We start from the raw sequence: 24,787 nt of genomic DNA, 5'->3' as shown, positions 1-24,787 counted from the left end.
TCAAGGATGAAATTAAAGTCTTTTCTTTGGTAATATACTGTAAGAGGAATTTGTTACTTCATTCCAACAGTGTTATTATTAATAATGATTATGAATAGGTTAATAGGCTGGCTAACCAAATTACAAGTCTGCATATAAGATAAGATAAGATAAGATAAGATAAGATAAGATAAGATATTCTTTTATTAGTGTCTCGCAGTGGGGAAATTTGCAGTGTACAGCAGCAAAGGGGATAGTGCAAAAAACAAGATGCATCAGCTAACACAGTAGAAAAAAAAGAGTTAAACAAAAGTGTAACAAAACATGAACCAAGTGGAAATGGAAAATGATATTGCACAGTGAAAATGAATGAATGAATGAATAAATTAATGAGATTCCACCTGAAAATATCAGGTTATTGATATATATATCTAATATGGATAAAATATGTGTGCATTTTACAATAAATATTTGGTAAAATCAGGGGAAATTGACACTAAGGATGCGATTTCATTCCTTGAGGGGATTTTCATGTGCAGCTTGTAATTAAGAGTTAATTACAGTATATAACATAGCATTTATTTAAATATGTTCAAGGATGAAATGCAACTGCAGTCTTTTCTTTGATGCTACTATATGAGGAATTTGTTAGTTCATTCCAACAGTATTATTATTAATAATGATTATGCATAGACTAATAGGCTGGGTAATCAAATTACAAGTCTGCAAATATACCTTATATGGATGAAATATGTGGGCATTTTATCCAGAATTTCATATGAAATAATTCAGAGTTAATTACAGTATATAACATTGCATTTATTGAAATGTGTCCAAGGCTGAAATGAAAGTCTTTTCTTTGATACTACTGTGATATGAGGAATTTGTTAGTTCATTCCAACAGTATTATTATTCATTATTATTATAATATTGCATTTGTTTAAATGTGTTCAAGGATGAAATTAAAGTCTTTTCTTTGATGCTACTATATGAGGAATTTGTTTGTTAATTCCAACAGTGTTATTATTAATAATGATTATAACATTGCATTTATTTAAATGTGTTCAAGGCTGAAATGAAAGTCTTTTCTTTGATACTACTGTGATATGAGGAATTTGTTAGTTCATTCCAACAGTGTTATTATTCATTATTATTATAATATTGCATTTGTTTAAATGTGTTCAAGGATGAAATTAAAGTCTTTTCTTTGATACTACTGTGATAAGAGGAATGTGTTCATTCCAACAGTGTTATTATGCATAATGATTATAAATAGGCTAATAGGCTGGCTAATCGAATTACAAGTGTGCATTAAACCTAATATGGATGAAATATGTGGGTATTTTACAATAAATATTTGGTAAAATCAGACAAATTGACACTAAGGAATCGATTTTATGTGCAGGATTTCCATGTGCAGCTTTGCTTTCAAGCCAAACATAACTGCTTGCACACAATAGATGATTTATAGTTGCTCTTTGTTGTTATATTAATAATAATAATTGTTAACATGAATCGAGCAGATAGCATCAATGGTAAACAGCGCTGGTGCTGGAAGTCAGCGCTGATTGGCTGAACTTCTCCGGCTAACGGCGTGACCTGTCCTCTGATTGGCTCTTCACACCTGTCAATCACACGTCGTTCCTTCGTCACCGCCCTCTGATAATGCAGCATGGGCGAAAATAGCAGAGCCGAGAGCTACAGCTGAGGAAGCGAGAGCACTGTTCTCTCTACTGGACACGTTTTTGGACGATTGAACGAAAGGTGAGCGAAGAATACGCACTTGGGTTTACTTAATAGTTGTTAATAGTATATTTCTAGCTTGGTGCAGTTAAATAAAGAGGCAGGATGTGGCGGTTAGTGGATTGTTAGCCTGAGATGCTAGCTAACACCACATTGAGGCTTAGCCACGTTAAGTTAGCTTCAATGGCTAATTTGCTGCTACTGTCAAGCGCTTAAAAAGGCAGAAAACACACACAGATTGCAGCAGGAAACTACCAATACTTAAACACAAGAGAAAAGAGGTGTTTATTGAAGTAATGACGATGGTTTTGTGTCCAAACTTGACACCGTTTGAGGTCGACATTACCGTTAGCTGTGGTTAGCTGTGGTAGCAAGCTAGCATTGAAGCTATGATGATGAGTGGCCCTAGAGTTGACTCCAGTTTGGTGTACTAGAGGCTAGTGGAGTCGATATTAATGACTAGTGTTAGTCTTTAATGATAATAAAGAACTACAGAATTGGAAAATCCTTGATATTAGGTGGTTAAATAGTTGTTTAATGAAGCAACAACAGTGAATGTGAGAGAAATAGCCTGTGCTGCCTTCATGTGCTCCTGGAAAGTCACAATTTTTTAAATCCTAGAGTGGATACTTGTGATTTTATTGGTTATTATTTATGAGCAGTATTTTGCTTTTTGGTTGCTGTCGTTGTCATTTAAACTAGTGTCAGCAACACAAATAATAATAGTAGTTTGCCAAAAGATGAATTAACTTTAATGCAACTCAATTTGCTGTTTATATTTTTGGTAAATGATGTTATCTTAAAATGTCAATTCACATGGTCCACTTTGTTTACTTGTGTTTTTTTGTTTTTTTTTATCAGACGTGATTAGAATATTCATCCAGTAATATCCATCATCCAGCTGATATGGGAATAGTTTTTTTTTTTTTTAGAAGTGACAGTAATAGCTTGTGCTGCCTTCAGGTGCTCCTGTAAAGTCACACTTTTTTAAGAATAGAATAGAATAGAATAGAATAGAAAGCTTTATTGTCATTGTATTAAATACAACGAGATTCACAGTTGCCACTTCTGGTCAGTGCTTTAAAACAAATACTTGACAAGACTAAACGAGGTAGGTAAAACATATAACAGGTAAAACACACAGTTATAAAGCAAATAAAACAGGTAAAGTAGATGTAATAAATAAATATAAACAGAAGTGTTACACTAGAAGTATAAAATCTAAAAATAGATGTAATGTAAACAGAGGTAATTGCACTTGTAAAACAGGTAGGGTAGATGTAATAAATAGATAAAACGAAGTGACAGTAAATAGCTTGTGCTGCCTTCAGGTGCTCCTGTAAAGTCTCATTTTTTTAAGTCCAAGAGTGGATACTTGTGATTTTAAGGTGCTTATTATTGGTTATTATTTATGAACAGTATTTGCTTTTTGGTTGCTTGTCATTTAAACTGGTCCAGCAGCTTTATTTGTGTCAGCAACACAAATATATATATATATATATATATATATATATATATATATATAACCTTTATTTAACTAGATAGATAGTAACTTTATTGATCCCGAGGAAAAATTCAAGTTTCCAGCATCACAGTTCCTTAGTGCAAAACATGTTAGTAAAAAGGCAGTAAAAAAAGTTAGTAGTACAAAGTACAAAAAAATATACCAGATATAAAAATACAAGGAGATGAAGAAAACTGTTAAAACTGAATATAGTGCAGGGTACCAGCTGTGATACAAGACTATTAAAAAAAGTGAATATAGTGCAGACGAGACTGTTCAAAATTAGTGTAGTGCGTTATCTGTCCTGTATTATTATCTGTCCTGCAGAAGGACGTCACATTAAGATTAAAACCTCTTCTACAAGTGAGACCTATAGCCAAGACAGGGTCCAACACATAAAAAGACAACACTGAATCACGACAGCAACAATAGGTACGACAAAAATACATTACATCATTATATACAGTGCAATAACAATGCAGCATGTTGGTCATGTGTTTGTTATTTAATTGAAACAACTGCAGCTTGCAGTGACCACTTCCTTTATTCTATGTTTAAAATCAACACAAATAATAGTTTGCCAAAAGATAAATTAACTTTAATGCAACTCAATCTGCTGTTTATATTTTTGGTAAATGGTGTTATCTTAAAAATGTCAATTCACATGGTCCACTTTGTTTATTTATTTTATTTTTTTTATCAGTCGTGATTACAATATTCCTTGAAGCCATTGAAGTCACTCACTCTGTCATCAAGCTGATATGGGCATCGGCTAATTAAAAAAAGTTAACATTACTATTAGGCCTCCAACTAATATTATTTCCACTATGTATTAATGTGCTGAATATTTTCTCAATTAATCGTTTTGTGTATGAAATGAGAAAATAGAGAGAAAAAAATGCTCACCACAATTTCCCAGAGCCAAAGATGATGTCTTCAAATTGCTTGTTTTAACTTTTTATTTTTGTTCTACCATATGACAACAAGTTACAATGGTTTAAAACAGAGAAAATAAACAAATCTTAACATTACAGAAGCCTAAACCAGCATATATTTTGACATTTTTACTTGGAAAATAATTAGTTTGCAAAATATTTCATGATTTAATTTTCTGTTGATCAACTAATCGAGTAATTGAAATTGTCATTTCAGCTCTATTCAGTTTTTTTTTCTATCCACATGGGTGGGTATTTATTTTGATAGATGTTAGCTCCTGAAGAGAGGTTGTTCTAAATGCAGCTTCAAAAAGTGTAAAAATGTTGACATGCTGTGTGTTGCTCGGCCCCTGTGGTTGCTGCAACACAGCATTGTATTTACTGTACAAGATAACTTCTAATTAGGGAGTCATTTTTCTAGTCTATAGGTTTGCAAATACACCTTCTGACAGACATTTCAATTTTACCCTGTACTTTTTAAGTGCACATGGACCTGAGATGAATGGAGGAAAAAAATACAATTTTTAAAAAAAAAAAAAAAAAAAAAAAAAATTATAATCTTCTTGGATTTTGGCAAATTTATCTGGGTGGGCCACTCAAATATATTCTGTATATTGGAAAACGCGGGCGTACAATGCAGCTGTTAAGACTTAATGCATTTTTGCACTCCTCGTAAAATTAACATGTTGCAACAATTCAGCCTGTCTCATTTAGGCTCCATGAACTTCACTTTGTCGATTTTCCAACCATTTCTATGTATTGGTCCTAATATAAAATGCTAGTGCATATTCACACTTAATAATATTATCTGTATTTTGTCAAAAACTTAGAAAAATGGCCTTTTTTTGCTAAAGTTTGGCCTGTGATTGCATCGTCAGATGTATTTGTAAGTTACAGAAAACAATGACAAACTCCACTGATGTATCTAAGCATGTCAGTGTGAGGAGAAACTCCAAAATATGAAGCAAGCAGACAGTGTATAAGTCATTAAAGGACATAAAAGTGAGACTTGTTTTCATGTTCATATTGAGAGGTCATTACATATTAAACACACAGCCATTGCTTGAAAAGAGAGTATGGATATACCTGAATGCAAAACTCTTAAAATGTCAGTATTTTTAGGACAAAAAAAATGTTTTAACCATCTACATCTGAAGGTGACGTCTTTTGTGATTTCCGATGCGTGATTCTGTTTGCAGATCTCACGCCAGGCGCCCACTAACCATCTTCACATATAAATGCATGTGCACTAAAACACCGTATACTGTATCTATGTATTGATATTAGCACTTGTAGCCTCAGCTAATATCCATGCATAGATATCACTATTTGTGAATGGCTCATATCACCTTACAACATAAAAACAAATCAGAACTATCCTTTTAATTTAATGACAGGATTTCAGATGATTGCTCATTGTCGCTGCAGAGATAATCCAAATGCAAAACATAAACATTAGAAAGTTTCTTTGTGCTACATTAAAATAAAATGACTAATTGTCATGATGTCATAATAATCTCTGTAGTGGTCAGTGTATCAATATTACTGCCTGGTCCTGCAGTTGCATCACTGCAGTTAGCTGCATCCCTGTGAGGCTGCTGTGTCGTTTTTAGTTGTATCAGCCGCACGTGAAGGTCAGCGTGCCCTTGTGCATACAATGCATGTTCAGCCCTCCTTCCCTCCTCGTGACGTCACTGCCCACTCTGATGAGCACGACTCTCGTGGTGCTCCACGCCTCTCAGTGTTGTACTGTAACATCTACATGGTGTAATGCTTTCACTTTTAAGAGGGTTTGTTGTGTTTGGGGGCACCTCGGCTACATCCTTGAGGCAATAGGAGACTGAGTGATTTGTTTACTCACTCCTCGGTCAGCGTTGAACACATTTTGCCAGCCTGCTGCCTTTTTGAAGACAATAAAAGAGAAATCAGAAGTCATTCACTGGACTGACTGGTGTTGTTATCTACACTGAAATGTTCCTTTAAGTGTACTCAGCTACTCTGTATTTAAAGGGACGGCACAGTGCAAATGATTTAATATCTTTCAGTCATTTTTATCTGTCATTTCTGATAGTCCAGATGATATACAGTAGAGCTGCAACAATTAGTTGTCAACTATTAAATTAATCGGCAACTATTTTGATAATCGATTAATCGGAATAATTTTCCTAAGGACAAACAAGTAAAAATTCTCTGATTCCAGCTTCTTAAATGTGAATATTTTCTGGTTTCTTTACTCCTCTATGACAGTAAACGGAATATCTTTGAGTTGTGGACAAAACAAGACATTTGCGGACGTCATCTTGTGCTTTGGGAAACACTGAACAACATTTTTCACCATTTTATAGACCAAACTACTAATCGATTAATTCGAGAAAATAATCAACAGATTAATCGACAATAAAAATGATCGTTAGTTGCAGGCCTAATATTCAGCTTTACTGAAGAAACATACCAGTTGGTGGAAGATAACAATAAAAACATTGAAGCAGGCAAAATAAAGGATAAGAATTTGACTTGGCAGTTAACAGCAACTGTTTACACCTCATGTGCTCTAATGCTCGTCCTCTCCTATCTCATACACTCTCCGCCACCCTATGTTACCAACGTCTGCTGTCTTGCATAACTGTGAGGACAGCTGCCAAGACCCAGCTGGCTCCTCAGATGCACACAGTCCTTATATCTCTTGTGGAGCCACGTCAGGATTCGTGGCCTGGAGAGGGCTTTATTAGGCTTTTAAGTGATTATCTGAGAGATAAATTCAACATTTACTTGATCAACTGAAGGGTTAGCTTTGGTCCTGTTCAGCTTAAAAGGGCCATTAACACCGCCATGGTGACAGTCAAGGTCCTGTGAGGTGCTTTTGAATAAGGTATAGCCGTAATAAGATGTAGGGAAATGAGTGTTATTTTTTCGTGCAGCTTCGTGTTGTGCCAGTGAAGTGATTCTGTGAACAACTTATGACCCTGACTTTCTCTGCAGTGATGTTCCAACAATGCCGATAGTGGATAAACTCAAGGAGGCGTTGAAACCTGGTCGAAAGGAGACGGGTGATGAGGGCGACCTCAACAAACTGTTGGCCTCTTCTGCCAAGAAAGTCCTCTTGCAGAAGATCGAGTTTGAGCCCGCCAGCAAGGGTTTCTCCTATCAGCTGGACAGCCTGAAGAACAAGTATGTGATCCTCAACCCCAGGAACGAGGGCGCTACGGGCCAGAAGGCCACAGAGCCGGCCCAAATAAAGAGGCAAGGTAAGCTCTCAGAATGAACTGTTTGACATTTTCCATATTAATCTTTTGCCCACTGGTGCTAACTATGGATGTCACGATACCAGAAATTTAGCAGTCGATACCAATACCAGTAAAATCCCATGATTCTCGATACCAATTCGATACCGCGGTAAAGAACATACACTCCTTTATTATCGTTTGTTAGTAAGTTAAACGGGTCATAATTCCCTTTCTATTATCTATTTTATGTTGCTGGGAAAATATCTCCTTCAAACAACTGGATTTATTTGAGTGATTAAGCACATTTAGAGAAACCCACATGGAGTATAAAAGATCCAAGCACTTCCTCGTCACGCTTCAGGCCTATTGAAAGAGGCTCGGACAGGGGTCTTGAGCTGTGGGGTATGACACATGTGCAGTGTAACTGGAGCTGCGTTTGTGCGTTGCTATTGGCTCAATTTCGGTGAAGGCAGACTGTGCAGGTTTTGTACCCCAATAATATGACGCGTGACCATGTCCTCTTTTCACCCTCCTTGGTCACGATTCCACGTCAGCTATGTCCATGCGACGTCCTTACGGAAAGTATAGCCAAAGCATTAGTCTCAAACCCTGATGCTACCTACGGTACTGTAGAAAAACAAGTTCCGCAACATTTTCTGAATTTTGGCATCAACGTAGTACCGCAGTATCGGTTCTGGTGACATCCCTAGTGCTAGCCATACAACCTCAGTTTCTGTATTACTGTTCTTATGATGTCACATAATTGACTGCACTCTTCCTTCAGTCTCAGACAACGTAGTTGGAGGCCAGAGCGATGGGATCTCCGCCCCACAGAAGATGCTCTTTCAAGGGAACAAGCTCACCCTTAAATGGGAGCGCGTGTACAGGGTGGGAGCCGGTCTCCACAACCTGGGGAACACCTGCTTCCTCAACTCCACAGTGCAGTGTCTCACCTACACCCCGCCACTCGCCAACTACTTACTCTCAAAGGAGCACAGCCGTGCCTGTGAGTATTTGAATCATGCTCATGCTTTTTTTTTTACATTTTTGGAAATGACTCTGACCCTGCTACTGTTACCCTACTGTATGCGCAGACACATGTGTGAGTGCAAGCCAAAGCAGCTGAAGAAGAAAAACAAAAACAGTTTCAATCAGTTTTATTCAGCCTCTGAAACATTCAGCAGTTTATGATTTACTGACTTAACCTTTTTAACAAGCCAAGAGAATAAAGACTTGCTGACCTTAAAGTTTCAGAGCTGAAGGTTAAATTGTAAAATCATAAATGACACTTTAGTCCAGACCAGTGGAACCAGGCTGCAGATGCATAGCCTTGAGTAAGTTTTCATTTCATCAAGACTAATTATGTTGTGGTATTACAAGTGACAAAGGCATTGAGATGCCATAATTGAGCCTTTAAAATGGCATAATTTAATTTGCCCTTATTTGTTAAGAGGGACAACCTGCTAGATAAAGGCTCCACAACCACTGAATTGTCACACACAAACTGTATGTAAGGCTCATACATTTTCAGTTTTTACTACTGCTCACTGAAAAATACCTGGATTTTTTTTTTCACCCACATTTTAAGTAAATGCAGTAAAAGCAAAGTATATCCTTCAAGTTGATTAAAAAATATTCCAAATCATTATTTTTCATCCGATTTTCACCTTCAAACACAAAAAAATACGGAATATTTGTTTGAAAAAAAATAAATTCAGAAAATAATTAGCACATTGCTTGTGTTGCTATGCTTTTGAGAAGTATTTCTGTGAGTACCATCAGCCTAATTCTGACTAAGTTTTTTAATCCAACATGTTTTTACTCTGTTAAAATTTTTCTTTTTTTTACTAACTGTATGAAGGAGCCACATGAAAGACCTAGGGCTGCAACTAACGATTATTGTCATTATTGATTAATCTGTTGATTATTTTCTTGATTAATTGATTAGTTGTTTGGTCTATACAATGGTAAAAAATGTCAGTATCTCCCAAAGCCCAACATCCTCAACTCAAAGATATTCAGTTTACTGTCATAGAAGAGTAAAGAAACCATAAAATATTCACATATAAGAAGCTGGAAATGGAGAATTTTGACTTAAAAAATTACTCAAACTGATTAATTGATTATCAAAATAGTTGACGATTCATTTAATAGTTGACAACTAATTGATTAATCATTGAAGCTTTAGTGATAACCATTACATTACATTGTTTTACATTTGATTTGTTATGAACAATAACGTTTTTCTGAATCCTGTCACAATAATACATTTCTGTGCTTTAATTTTGTCAATGATTCTGATTTATTTTCTTTGTGTTCCAGGTCACCAGTCAGGCTTTTGTATGATCTGTATAATGCAGAACCACATCATCCAAGCCTTTGCCAACACCGGCAATGCCATCAAGCCTGTCTCCTTCATCAGAGACCTGAAAAGTAAGACTTCCTGCAACACTGTGCGATTGTGTCTGAGCGCTTTGTGCTCGCTAATGTCAGGAGTCACAGACACCTGATTTTTGGTCGAATGCTGCCGGAGGCGTGATGACGCAACACCGGCCACAGCGTCTCATGTGACGACAGCCGGTAACTGCAGTGCAAAAAGTGGAGCGGTGAGACTGCAGGCTGTGAATGAACACCATGTAAAGGGTAGCGCTGAGGTGTGAGTTGCACCTTGACATGGTGAGGTACTGTGTGCTGTAGTCTCACAGGAGCCCTCCCTCCCTCCCTCCCTCCACCCGTCCCCTCCCTCCCTACCTGCCTGCTGCTTCCTTATGTGCTGCTGCAATCATGTCTCCACCTCCTGCGCCTCTTTTTTTTTCTCTCTCCCTCCTCCCCTTCACCCCTCCTTCCCCGATGCCCTCTCTGTCTCCTTGTGACTGCGGGCTGAGAGGAGCAGCTTTAGCACAAAAAAAATGTACAGTCCACCCTTTTTCCCTCCTTTTCAACCACGACTCAGAGATGTGTTTCTCTTTGCATTCATCTAGCTGGTGGCCACCCCCGCAGTTAGAAATCTCCCTCCACAGCTAGAGCGATGTTAATGCATACAATGAAATTTCAACATCTGTGCCTCTTGCTTATTACGCCCCCCCCTATAAAAAAAACCCCCATACAACGCTATGTCATCACACTAGAGCTGATCCTGAAATCACCCCAGGATCTCACAGCCGGAGCTTTGCAAACAAAATAAAACCACAACCACCCAATCGTATGCCCACAGCGTTCATATTGTCAAGATGTCTCTGAGAAGTGCCCTGAACGGGTCATTAACGCACGGTGTCTTATTCCTCTTTCCCACTCAGGGGGTGACTCAATTGTCGTAAATGTGCAGAGATGCGATGCTGGGAATGTGGTGATGACCACATTCTCCTACCAGCTTTCCATTAAGAAATAACTGTAGAGGCAACGGGGTTTAGAGCTACATTATCTCTAATGTGAGTCTTTTAGATGAGACGTCAGTCTGCTGAAGTCACTAAGTGACCGTAAGCTGCTTATGAGGTCATGGCTGTTGAGCTGCATGACTGAGATCCACGAGAAACTAACCTCGTAGTAGGGTTGTAACAGTATTTCACAGTACGATAATAATGTTTTATAACTGAAGCATGTTAGTTTACATGCTAGCAGCACTATAGCATGTTAAATTAACTACCAAATGAAAAATAACAACAGTGAGCTTTTAAAATAATGTCCTATGATTATTTTTGGTGCCTTCAAATAAAACTCGTGAGCTCGTGTTTACAACATGGGAAGTCATGCACACAATATGCTTGCTGTTGAAGTGGTTAAGTCGTGAAGAACACCGCTGCTAAGCAACGGCAATATTAACGTTACTGTTACTGTTAACGTTACTGTACTATTAACTCTTCCGAATTGGTGGACAACCCGCTCTACCTCTGAGCCATAGCCTCATATACTGACAGCACAACCAGACTGATCCTGTCTGTATCTTTCAACACCGTAGATAAGCGAATATACACGGTATGATAACCGTCAACTTTCCGGTACACCTTGATAACGGTATACCGTATTGCAATGTTATGTTTTGTGATACTTTATTGATTCTCAAAAACACAATTGAGTTTTAATTAATAGTTTACATGCAAAGATTTGTGGCAGTCAACGGCTCAGATTGCACAAAAAGGAGTGCCATGATGTTGGATGTTACCGGGACTGTGATAAATGCATTAGATAAAAAAATCGCAATATATCGCCTTGCTTATAGTATTGCAATATATTGAATCATGACCACTGTATCATGGTCATTATCATATCACCAGATTCTTGCCAATACACAGCTCTATTAAATAAATCATCTTCACTGATAATTACTTTATAATGTGTCCATGTGCTTACCTGCCATATGTAAACATCTTAAATACTCAAAACCACATTATAACCTGCTACTCTATAATACTATCAATGTTTTTTTAGAAATAAAGAACACACACTTGTTTGTATCCTTTAATTCTGACAGGAAATATTCAGGTTATGAATCAGAGCACTTGTGTTTTATTGAGCCTCGTCTCTGTTGTTTTGCAGAAACTTATTTTTAGAGAATACAAATGTTGGCAGAACAAAGGGTTCTTAATGTTTCCTCTCGCTGCTCTGCTGTCCTTTTGTTCTCAGCGTGTCTGAGGATTGTGATGTGATTGAAAGCCCACATTTTTTGTCTGTCTTTTTTTATATTTGAATTATGTCATAATTCAAATATAAAAAAATGTGTGCTACTCTGAACTCTCCTGTTTCATTAAGTGGTGTGGCTAAAACAAATACTTGTCATAAGGCACTTAATTGATGTTAATGCACTCAAGAGTTGGAAACATTTAATCAGCACAAAGCTAACATGCTCTTTTGTCTCCCACAGAAATTGCCAGACATTTTCGCTTTGGAAGCCAGGAGGACGCCCATGAATTTTTGCGGTACACCATCGATGCCATGCAGAAAGCCTGTCTCAACGGCTACCCTAAGTAAGGCTTTATTGTTGTTTCTTAAAAGTGTTTAAAGCATGAGTATGTTTTTTTTAAAAAACTGTCTGGTTTTACTGGGGAGCCCTCCTGTAGCCAAACCTGGGAGGGAAGCTCGCTGGCAAGCGTCTGTTAGTCAGGAGAACGAGAGGGTCACCTCTATGCGAGTATGAGTTGCTGAGAGGAAATCTCTGATTGCTGTTTGTGCCCGTGCACCGAACAGTCGAGTGTGAAGTGGTTGGGATCAACACCTCCACTTCTGAGGCCATGATTCTCTGCCGGAAAACGGTGGATGGCTTCCTCCGGTTGCGAGTTGCTGCCCCAATTGAAGGATTTCAAGTATCTTGGGGTCTTGTTCACGAGTGAGAGTAAAATGGAGCTTGAGAGTGACAGGCAGTTTGCTGCGGCGTCAGTAGTAATGCATGCTTTGTACCATTGTGGTGAAGAGGGAGCTGAGCCAGAAGGCAAAGCTTTCGATTTACCTGTCAATCCAACCTTAGCCTATGGTCATGAGCTTTGGGAAGTAGGGATGTCACAGTGAGGGTATCTTCCCAGTGGTTAATAAACTCGAGACAACACCGGTGTCACCGATTACAACGGACATCTTATAAGAAAAGATGACGCTCACTATATGTAGAGCACTTACTTTAATCTTTAGCGTTGGATGTCTGTGTGTCTGCTCTCTCCGGTCCAGCTATACACATTCACAAATCTCAGTATGTATTTAGAGATTCTTTTACACATTTACATATCTAATTACGCACACACAGGTTGAGATACAGTTACACACCTCTCTCCACACACATTTGCAAATAGTTTTGCTTCAATAATGGCCCCATAAAGAACACACTGGAGAGATTACATATCTCATATCTGTCAGGAAGAGCTTGAAAACGTTGCTGGGGAGAGAGACGTCTGGACTACCTTGCTCAGCCTATCTCAGCCTCGGATAAGCGGATGCCTGGTTTTATGTGAATTTTGTTTTGATGATTTTTTTCCTTCCTGTTTGCAGGCTCGACAGGCAGACCCAGGCCACAACGCTGGTTCACCAGATCTTTGGAGGTTACCTCAGGTCAAGAGGTATTGACTTTCTTTAATGAAATGTAGAATAATATTGCCTCTAGTGCTGTGCACATGAATGAATTACCACATTTGTTTCTTTTGTTATTGCATATTGATCCATTACCAAGCAGACTACACTAATGTCTGTGTCAACATGCTGAAACAGCTTGATGTAGTTCAATACTCTTCACGCTGCGTTCATACATGGAGATCCAAAGTAGTAGGTGTTAACGTAACGATTAATCGATTAGTTGTCAACTATAAAATAGTAGTTTTAGTAATATCTTCAGGAAAAAAAGGTCAAAATTCTCTGATTCCAGCTTCTTAAATGTGAATATTTTCTGGTTTCTTTACTCCTCTATGACAGTAAACTGAATAACTTTGAGTTGTGGACAAAACAAGACATTTTAGGATGTCATCTTGGGCTTTAGGAAACACTGATTGACATTTTTCACCATTTTCTGACATTTTATAGACCAAACAACTAATCGATTAATTAAGAAAATAATCGGCACATTAATTGACAATGAAAATAATTTGTTAGTTGCAACCCTAGAAAAGTTAAATTGTAGGAAAACATGTCTCTCCACTCTCCATTATATTATTATACTCTCTTATTATATTACTTATATTATACTCTCCATGATATTAAATAGCATTTACCAAATCCCCTCCTGTTAATGAGTGAACTTTAAGTTTAATCATAAATCTTTAAGATGCAGAAACTTGTCATATTTTGGTATATTTTCATCTGGTTTCAAGCGTCAGTTTGGTTGAGTAACTACTAACAGTCAGATCTGAAATGTAAATATTCAGGAGAGTGCTAAATGTGAAGGGATTTCCCCTCAATGTTTGTTCTGAGAGTCAGTTGGTTTCTTCTGTTTACAGGAAGTAGAACAGAGGCTTGTGTGAAATATTCCAGTAATCACTGATCACTGATCGCATCGTGTTTGTTTTTAATTTTGTCTTTCAGTGAAATGCTCTATTTGTAAAAGTGTGTCCGACACGTATGACCCATACCTGGACATCGCTGTGGAGATTCGAGTACGTTGCACAAGATCTCAATATAACCTTTATTTCTCTGGAAATATTTAATAATATTTTTGTTAAAACTGGCCTCAGCAACACCAACTATCTCTGTTTTCAGCAAGCAGCAAACATTGTGCGAGCCCTAGAACTGTTTGTTAAACCAGACGTACTAAGTGGAGAGAATGCCTACATGTGTGCCAAGTAAGTGTCATTCATCTAGTCTGACAGAATCCTACCTTTTAAGTAAATCTATTCGCATTAGACATCGTTTTGTATCGCGTATCATCACTCTATTTTTCTCTCCAGGTGCAAAAAGAAAGTGCCAGCGACCAAGCGCTTCACGGTCCATCGAACATCCAACGTGCTGACACTTTCACTGAAGAGGTTCGCCAACTTCAGCGGAGGAAAAATAACAAAGGTTAACAAAGAAGTCTCACACTATTGGCTGTTTTTGAAAGAGCCGTCTCATTTCTCAGTGATCTCATGTTTCTGTCTGCCTTTTTTCTTTTCTTTTTTTTTCCTCCAGGACGTTGGTTACCCAGAATTCCTGAACATCCGCCCCTACATGTCTCAGAGCTCAGGCGATCCTGTTATGTACGGCCTCTACGCTGTTCTGGTGCACTCTGGCTACAGTTGTCACGCTGGCCACTACTACTGCTATGTCAAGGTAAGATGAGCGGAAGTGCATAAATGATGTCAAAATCTGAGGATAAACATCTTGAGATGAGGCTCTTTGTTTTCGAGGGTCAGAAACATGACATTAACAGACAGTAAAGTCAAATCAAAACAAAGAAATGAACATAATTAAGGCAAATAAAACATGAAGGATGCAATTTTTTTTAGTATTCTGTTCTGTTTTTTAACTTGTTTATAGTTTAACTGTGAATAAATAAAGGTGTAATTAATACATGCTTTATTTTAAAGATGTTATCTCTTCCTTGTTTCCTCTCAGGCGAGTAACGGCCAATGGTACCAAATGAATGATTCAATGGTGCACTCCAGTAACATCAAAGTGGTGTTGAACCAGCAGGCTTACGTGCTTTTCTACCTGAGGTGAGACACCGTGGAGGGCTGCCAGAGATCAAACAAGGTTTTGTCTGGATATATAATTAAATAAACCAGAGTCTTGATTCTTGTATTAAAGGATCCCTGAAACCAAGAAGAATGCAGATGGACTGACCACCAAGCAGGCGATGTTGCATCCTGGGAAGAACAGCGTGTCGTCTGAGCAGATAAAGAGGGCCAACCTGAACGGGCCTCTCTCCTCCCCGCAGGTCACAAAGGTACGAGACAAGATGACTGGATGTGGATAGAAAAGTACAGCCCAGTTTTTAATACAAGTTCTAAATACAATACTCCTCTTCTCAGAAACTCGAGCCTGCACAACTGCGTAAGATCCAGTCCATGGACGGCGGTTTGGGCCTGCCAATTTCCAGGAACGGTGTGAGCTCTCAGCCACAGCCCAGACTTTCCAACTGGACGTCGTCCTCCAACGGCCCGCCGAAGCTGCCAGGCGGACCCACGGTTATCGAGGAGCCTTTCAAGAAGCTGAAGAAGCCGTCTCCCCAGAGCCAAGCGCAGTCCCGCTGCAGCACGCCGACCCCCTCCAACAACGGGGTCAGCCGGACGGAGGGAGATAAAAAGCAAGGTGGCGAGGGCAGAGGCATGTCAGCGTCTACCTCATTTAAGTCTTTGTCTGACTCTTCCTCTGCCGACACCTCTGACTCAAAGGTAATATTTGCACTGGAGAAGCACAGACAAACACAAATATTAGCTCAAAGGCAGGATCACGGCAGTTTATTAATCATCTGATAACATCAATTAGATTTATATAGTTTTGCTGCACCAAAATGTTCAAAGAGTTTTATCATCAAGACTAGATGTGAAAGTATTAAGGCGCTTATTGCGATCTAAAAACATATTGTGTCCGCAAAATGCATACAAGCTATTTAACAACGTGGGGAACAGAAAAACTATAATGCTGATAAAAACTGTGTCCATACACTGTTCATTTCGTTAACGAAAACTATGACAAAATATGTTCGTCAACGACCTTTTTTTCCATGACTAAAACGAGACGATGACGAGGCGGCACCGACGTCATTAAACACTAACGGTGACGATATCAAACATTCAATATCATTGACGAAAAAAGACGTTTTCTACATTTAGAAATCATTTGGATCAACATTTTGTTTATTTAGTAAGATGTTATGAAAAAACGTGAGATTTTTGTATATATTTTTTTTATTTATGACACAATTTTAATACTTTTGTCAATTATTATGGTTTATTGACTTATATAACCTTGTAGCTTAGGTTGTAGAGATTTGAGGGATATGAAGCATTTGAAGATACTCCAAGAAATGACATCACAATAAGTAAAAATACCAATGTACGCACTGACGGACCGTTTCAGTTGCAGAGTTCAAAGGGTTATCTATATTAAGCCTGGGTGCAATCTTAAAATGGCTTGTGTTGTCGAAGCAAATATGAAAATGTTCCAAAACCCAATGATATTCAGTTTACAATGATATAAATTAAAGAGAAGAGGCAGATTCTCACATTTGGGAAGCTGGAAATTGGGAATGTTTCGATGTTTTTTTCTAGATAAAATGACTGACTATCAAAATAATTCCCAAATGAACAAATTATTTGTCGGTTTACTAACTGATTAATCGATAAATTGTTTCAGCTCTAATGCAAATTTAGTATATTGTGTCAAAATACAAGTTATTTGGTCTTTAAAGATGTCAGAAAATGGTGGAAAATGTGTATCGGTGTTTCCCAAAGCCCAAGATGACGTCCTCAAATGTCTTGTTTTGTCCACAACTCAAAGATATTCAGTTTACTGTTAAAGAGGAGTAAAAGAAACCAGAAAATATTCACATTTAAGAAGCTGGAATCAGAGAATACTGACTTTTTTTCTTAAAATAAATACTCAAACTGATTAATCAATTATTAAAAATAGTTGCCGATTAATCTAATAGTTGACAACTAATTGATTAATGTTGCAGCTCTAGTGTACAACATCATGTAGCCCCCTTGAATAAGCATACTGATGCATACTGCAAACTGTATATGGAATATTATGTGTAAAATGAGCCAGACATTACAGCAGACTTCTATTATGGAGTTTAACGGAGATGCATAACAGCCGTCTGTAGCTGCACAGAAGCATACCCTAACCACTGCCTTTGTTTCGACCAGGACTCCGTGGGCACCAAAAGCGCGCCGGTCGGAGAGACTCCCTCCACCCCACGGAAAGGCTCCAACGGCCTGGCGTCTCCCGCCAAGAGCGTGGAGCGCTCTCACAGCACGGAGGAGCAGAAGACGGCGAAAATAAAACCCCCGGCCCTCAACAACATCACGTCCGAAGCCACCAGCACCATGTCGCCACCTCCTGCCAAGAAACTGGCCCTGTCAGCCAAGAAGGTGAACTTCATTCCCATCCACAGCAGCAGCACCACCTCCTGTGGTTTCCTGCTGCCTCACTCTACACTGCTATCCCAAAATATGACCATTGATTTCAATAAGTAGTTATGTTAAGGCAAGTAACTCTCCTTTTCTAGCTTACTTTTGTAATGTGTTGTTCCTCCAAGTGTGCCTGTCTAATCAACCACACGGTAGCACTTGTTTAGAGTTTGTCTTCTTTTCCTTCAGTTTGTTCTTTTTTTCTAACCATTTCTAATTCTTCTCTGCCATACCCTCTTCCTCTTTGTTTTCCCTCCCTCCATCTTTTCCTGCCATCCCCTTTAATCTTCCTCTTCCTCATTTGATTCTCTTCCTTATTTTTGTCACATTCATGGCTATTTTTTTTAGACCACCAAGTTTTTATTTATGTCGATAACTGCAGGCTCGCAGCCGGAGACCGAGCAGCATTGATGCTCTGCCCCCTTCGCCACGCCAGCTGTCCAGTGACCCCACGCATCAAAATCAACTTAACCCCCTCACCTTTGCCTCACCCACTCACACTCACAGGTATGAACTATATTACAGGTAACATTTCAAAGTCAATAGCAAATAAATTATAAGACTTTGTATATGATCTATTGCTCGCTTATACTTCCTTACATATCTTACTGTGTGGGGGGGGTCAACATTTAAAACGACCATAAATTCAATAATCTTATTACAAAAATGGATTCTACGTATTATCAATAAGGACGGTTACCAGAGGTGTGGACTCAAGTCACATGACTTGGACTTGAGTCACAAATTTGATGACTTTTTTATTTATTTATTTATTTATTTAAAAAGGATCCCCATTAGCTGATACCAATCAGACCAGCTACTCTTCCTGGGGTCCGAAATCATGTACATCATATTTATCATATACATACTATATACAACATCATATTGTACATGTTAAGCTATGTTCAGCTCATATTCACTTTAAACTGCCTTACATTAAAAAAGCAGACATTCAAATTTTCCCGACATTCATCAATTTTACATTCATTTACATCATCTATAATTATTTAGAAGAACAACTTTAGACTCGACAAAATTTTAAAAAACCTGCAACTTGACTTGGACTTTAACGTCACCGACTCGTGACTTCACTTGGACTTGAGCCTTTTGACCAGAAAATACTTGATTCCAAACCCAAACAGTGAAAAAAATATGTTATTTAAAAAGTGTGTGCAAGAAGGCGTTCCACTGCAGTACCGGAGGTAACTCCGACAGCGTTGGAGATGTTGGGTTTATTTACTTTTTGAGAGATCATCTTTTATTGATTTGTTTGGGAGGAGGATTCACTCCTGGGAGAAAAAACTGAACTGAATAAACTGAATTTTCATCTTTTGTTGTTTATTGCTGAATCCCCGAAAAGTTGTTTTGTTTTTGTTTGACTAAAAGTTGCAGGAGAAAACTATGAAGAACTAACTTTACGTTACTGAGTTGGCGGCAGTTACTCTGTTGTTAAAATGGCATTACGCTTGGTGAAGAGCCCTTTATGACCTGTTTAGAAATCAAAATGTGGGACTTGGGACTTGTCAATCTTAACTTAGGACTTTGTGCAAAAGTCTTGCGACTTACTTTGTGACATGCAAAACAATAACTTGGTCCCACCTCTGCTGGTTACTGTGCTCACACAAATACATTATTTATACAGCCTCATGCTATGGAATTTAATGATTTGGTATTTTATTAAATAATGTTCAGAGATAAAACAAAGTCACTGCCAGACTGTGTACACACATGATTATAAGGACACGTATTTCCTTTGTTGGGATTAAATTATGGAACAATGCTAACATAAATTTAAGAAATCACTTTTGTTTTTTTTGAGGGTTACAAGTGTGAATGATTTTTATTTTATTGTTATTTTTATTTCAGGTGAGCATCTTATGTTGATAAGAATGTAGGATATGCATATAAGCATTCTGCCGGTGCCTTTTCAATCATTGCTTGAAGGAACTGTGTAGCATTTGGGGGATCTATTGGCAGAAATGAAATATAATATTGATAACTGTTTTCTTTAGTGTTTAATCACCTGAAATAAGAATTATTAGCCTTTTATATCTAAAGTTTCAGTTGATTGCATCCTACACACTGCACCTTTAACTCTCACTCTTAATTACTTTGCTTGCACTGTCTAGACTATTTATACTTTTTAATTATATTTTGTTGTATTGTGTGTGATGACTGAATAAAAACAACTAACTCTGAACAAGAAATGCAGATTTGCCCAATGCGGCCCAGTAAATCCAGATGTTTTCTCTTCTCTCCCCAGAGCTGGTCCATTCCATTCACCTAAAGTCCAGTCATCGCCTTTTGCCCACTCAAGTGGATCCTTCAAACAGCAGAGCCCTCAGAAACAGTCCCTTCTCTCCACACTGCAAAAACCAAACGCCAGCCTTTCTCTTAAAACCAACGGGCTCCACAGTGCTGGCCCAAAGAGCCCCAAGTCTTCCAACAACCTCAGCTCCTCGGTCCAGGAACCAGACCTCAACGGCGCTCCAGCTCAGAAGAAGAAGAAGAAAAAGAAGCGGCGCCATTCTGAGGTGGAGCGCGACGCGGAGCCGGTGACGTCGTCCTCAGCTACGGCGACGCAGGCCAACGCCGTGGAATCAGCCAGCGAGAAGAAGAAAAAGAAGAAAAAGAAAAAGCGGAAGAAGGAGCACGAAGACGGGGAGAGAGTTGAGGAGAGGGAGTGCGTCCCGTCTCACCTGGATACGTCAACCCAGGAAGAGGATTGGTGTCAGGGTGGCATATGGAGCCTTACATCCCACTCAGATACAGAACAGTCTAAACAAAAGCCTATATTAGCTGCCTCAACCCCAACGCAGTGTGAATCAAATCAGAAAGAACAGGGAAGGGACTCTGTGAAGAAGAAGAAGAAGAAAAAGAAGATGCAGCTGGTGGAGGCTCCGCAGGACACGACTCCATCATGTTCTGCACCAGAGAGGTGGGTTGAATTGTAGGATTATTTTAGTTATGTGTGTTTTCTGTTCAAAAAATTGCTGCCGGAAATTAATTTTCAGTTCATAATTTGGAAGAAGAGGCAAATATTTGTTTCTATAACAACCAGTTGACCTCCAGAAACTCCCACAATGCAGCCAGCTTTTCAATAAACATACCGAACTTACTTTTCTTTTTTTTTTCTCCCAACAGCACCTCTGAGACGAAGGCCGCGGTCGTTCAGAATGATTCGGGAAATTTGAAAAAGAAATTAAAGATGAAGAAGAAAAAGAAGAAGAGGCTAAAAGAAGAGGTGAGACTGTGGGAGGAGAGCAGGCGATGCTCGGACGGGCCGAACGTCGAGCCCGAAGCAGTGGAACCCCCTTCCAAGAAGAACGCCACGGAGAACGGCAAAATAAGTAAACAAAGCACAGGTATGAGAGCGTGCACACACACACACACACACACACACACACACACACACACGCTGTACATGCATTCATGCTATGCAAACTGCAGTGAGAAAAATCTTGTTTACTTGCCAACACAGAACGTACAATCCCGCTCTGTATTGATTAGATCAATTTGCCGAGAATTGCTGCTCCACTACAGCCTCTCATTTATGTGACCAGTCATTTGGTAATTACACGAAGAGAGCATGACTCACTACATTCTGAGAATGTCAGATTTAATCACTTTTTTTTTTTTCATCTGCTTTTTTTTTTTTCCAGCCTCAATGGTAGTGTGGGACAGCCAAGTGAAGGACGGCTACAAGCGCAGCCAGGCGCCGGCGACTGATGAAAGTGAGTTAGGAGACACCCTAAGCCGTCCTGTAGTCTGGGACGGCAAAAAGACAAGTGGGGTGGTAGAGGAGCTGCTCAGGAACGCCACAGATAAGGCCTACGGAGCCAACGGTGAGACAAAATTGAATTCTTACTACTAGCATACTAGCTTGTCGCGATGGAGCCTATATAACGCTCCAAACTTGTGCTAAATTTTGGTGAGGAAAATTCCATGTTAGGATTTGAGCATATTTTTTATGCTAAATGCAGTACCTGAGGGTTTCTGAACTATATTTGTCATTGCTTTGTGTAGTTAATTGATTTATAATAATAAATATATACATACATTTGCATAAAGCAGCATATTTGCCCACTCCCATGTTGAAAAGAGTATTAAATACTTGACAAATCTTCCTTTTAAAGGTACATTTTGAACAGATGTGCGATTAATTTGCGATTAATCATGATTAAATATTTGAGTTGATTGACAGCTCTGATGGCGATACATTAGAAGAATGAGAATCTTTAACAATACTTTGATAATTTGTCGTAAAAGATGTTTTTTTTTTTATATATGCATTTTATAGGTTTTGTTTTTCTTATCTAGTCCTCAGTTGGGATGGAGAGATCTCTGCTATCAGTAGAGACGCTGCTGATGACGTCCGCCACGCCAGATGTGACACTGTGATCGACGAGTGGGATGAAGACTTTGACAGGGGAAAGGTGAAGAAAAAAAATAAACAAGAATGTCATCTTAAAGGAACAGTGTGTAGCATTTCAGGGGATCTATTGGCAGAAATTAAATATAATATTAATAAGTATGTTTTCTTTAGTGTATAATCAGCTGAGTCCCTCATCTTCAACTACTCTCCTTGTTTTTGTTGGAATGAACAGGTGAAGAAAATGAAAAACTATAAGAGAGAGAAGTGGAGAAGCGGCAGCAGCATCTTCCAGAAGATCCAGGACCGGCGGAGCAAGTGGTCTGTAACGCCTGGAGGGAAGAGAGCTTTTGGAGTCCGTCGCTGAGAGTCCAGATTGCTGTTGAGGTCATGCTGACTGGAAATCGAGAGAACAATACTGTATACCAAACTTCTGTACCTTTTCTCACTCTTTCTTTCTTTTTTTTTTTTTTTTTTTTTTTTTTAAATCTCTCTGTCTTGTGTTAAATCGAGACACAAATTCTTGAATTTGATCTGAGTTCAAAAGCAGCGCAATCTGACTGACTGCCCCTTTGATCTCAATTTTAAACAAACATGAAATGTTGGCTTCGCTCACACTTTTCTATGCATGCAGTATTTAACAGAAAACCCTACACCTCCATGTTAAATGAATAACTGTGTTGGCCTCCTTTGAGCTTTCGTTATTGCCCCGACATGAGCTACTATGAAATTAAATTACCATATTAGATATGTGTGGGCTAAGAATGAGAAAGTAACACTTTGGCTGTCTTGTTTTGGAAACTGCACACAATCTCAGAGCATACTTTTTGCAGACACAAGGGCTCAGTTAGTTGGACATTTTTAACTTTCTCTTGAAATTATTCTATACCAAATTACAAAGATCAAAAAAATCTTTACTCATTAGAACGTATATTATTTTAGATTTCTGTATGATTTTCCTATTTTAATACCTTTTTATTTTTGCTGCAGTGTCTGTGCCACGTGGCTCGTTTTTAAGGACCAAATTTTGCCTGCATATTGTTGGTAAAATTAAGCTTTAAAAATTGCCACTATTTTCTAAATATGCATGTCTAAATTTAAGTTTAAAAAATTTACAAAGGTGAATTTTGTTTTTAGTTGTGCTTTCATTTTTTGCTCCTTAAACAAATTCAGTTTATTTCAGATTGAATGTGGATACATTTTTAGATCACAAAAGAATGCTCTGCCGATTAACAGTTTAACTGTTTGTGGAAGTGTCGACACTGATGAGCAACGCAATTGGACGCAATATAAGTTTCATCATATCTCTATTGTTTACCTGGAAGTTATTGTTTTCCGTGCATTTTGCAGAGCAGAAGTTGGGGTTGTTGGGAGGTTGTTTTCTACTGTGCAGCGTTCACAAACTGTTCTTCACCAATGTACTGAAATAAAGGGGTTACATTTTATACTTCAGGCACTGTGTTAGAATGGGACTGCCACATGCTAATAATTTCCCCCCCCCCCACCCCCTTCCTTGTATCTTATATCTCTATGCAATTTTCTGATGCTCATGCTGGTCACCTAGAAACTGGGCTAAGACTCAGGAACCCAGAGACATCCTGTAACCCATCTTCATCTCTGTTTCACATCAGAGTAGCCACCAACCACTTTGCATCTTGTACATCCTGTAGAAAAACTGTTTTATACAAAAGTATTTCAGGTGTGGAAACCATGGGATCATCTCGCACCAGTCCGGGCACAGATGCGTAGAGAAACTTAAAAACAAAAATGCTTTGCCAGCGTAGAAGCCTGTACAGTCCATCTTGTGCTACCCGTTTCCCTCCGACGCTGTAAAGATTTGCCCACATGCATTTCTTTTCATTCTAGAGATGTTGCCTTGAATTGGCTATTAAAAAAAAAAAAAGTATAGGATTTAATGTTATAAATATATAATTTAAAGAAGAAAAGACAGATCTTTAATTGTGCTACTAATACTCGGATCAGTCGGTGGATGTTGACTTGAGAATCTGCAAATGTGTTAGCTCATTTGTGTGTCCCCTATGTCACTGTAGTGTGTACAGTACAAGAGAGACTAATTCCGATAGGACATGTTTGTCGGCTGTGAAATCGACGTAGGGTGCGACTCTCAAACTGGCACACAGGAACATTTGCTGGTGTGAACGGACGGTCCACATGTTTGCATTTGATGGCTCTATATTTTGCACCACCTTTTTCTGACCAGGGAAGAGACCTTTCATAATGAAAGTGGCTCTTACCACACTATAGTTAACTATAAAGGTGCAATAAAGTTGTGACTTTTGTGAGCGGAGTGTGTATCTTTCTGTCTTCTACTGTTTGTTTTTTTTACTTGTAATTTGATGATGTCACTGTAGAAAGGATTTGATATTCACAGTATCAAAATCCTATGAGAATGATCAGCTACATCACATTTGTTCATTGTTATGCCTCAAGGATGAAGTGATTAGAGTTTGGTGGTCAAAGGTCAAGCTATTCTGGCCATAAATCAA

The 24,787-nt window shown here is 38.6% G+C and overlaps 1 protein-coding gene across 1 annotated transcript; it reads left to right on the top strand.

Annotated features, from left to right (window-relative positions):
• Positions 1 to 1,593: 1,593 nt before the first annotated feature.
• usp36 (ubiquitin specific peptidase 36) lies at positions 1,594 to 24,583 on the top strand. The gene is made up of 20 exons (XM_037792197.1): positions 1,594 to 1,743; positions 7,141 to 7,406; positions 8,170 to 8,391; positions 9,708 to 9,818; positions 12,244 to 12,346; positions 13,356 to 13,423; positions 14,379 to 14,449; positions 14,553 to 14,635; positions 14,741 to 14,852; positions 14,961 to 15,101; positions 15,387 to 15,487; positions 15,579 to 15,717; positions 15,803 to 16,165; positions 17,645 to 17,869; positions 18,291 to 18,415; positions 20,172 to 20,846; positions 21,053 to 21,273; positions 21,571 to 21,753; positions 22,229 to 22,344; positions 22,516 to 24,583. The coding sequence occupies exons 2-20, from the start codon at positions 7,154 to 7,156 to the stop codon at positions 22,645 to 22,647; spliced, it is 3,444 nt and encodes a 1,147-aa protein (XP_037648125.1). The 5' UTR covers positions 1,594 to 1,743; positions 7,141 to 7,153; the 3' UTR covers positions 22,648 to 24,583.
• Positions 24,584 to 24,787: the final 204 nt, after the last annotated feature.

The sequence above is a fragment of the Sebastes umbrosus genome, chromosome 14, assembly GCF_015220745.1.
Source record: "Sebastes umbrosus isolate fSebUmb1 chromosome 14, fSebUmb1.pri, whole genome shotgun sequence".
Classification (NCBI taxonomy): Eukaryota; Metazoa; Chordata; class Actinopteri; order Perciformes; family Sebastidae; genus Sebastes; species Sebastes umbrosus.
Note: the sequence above shows the minus strand (reverse complement) of the source record. Positions and strands in the feature narration are given on the sequence as shown.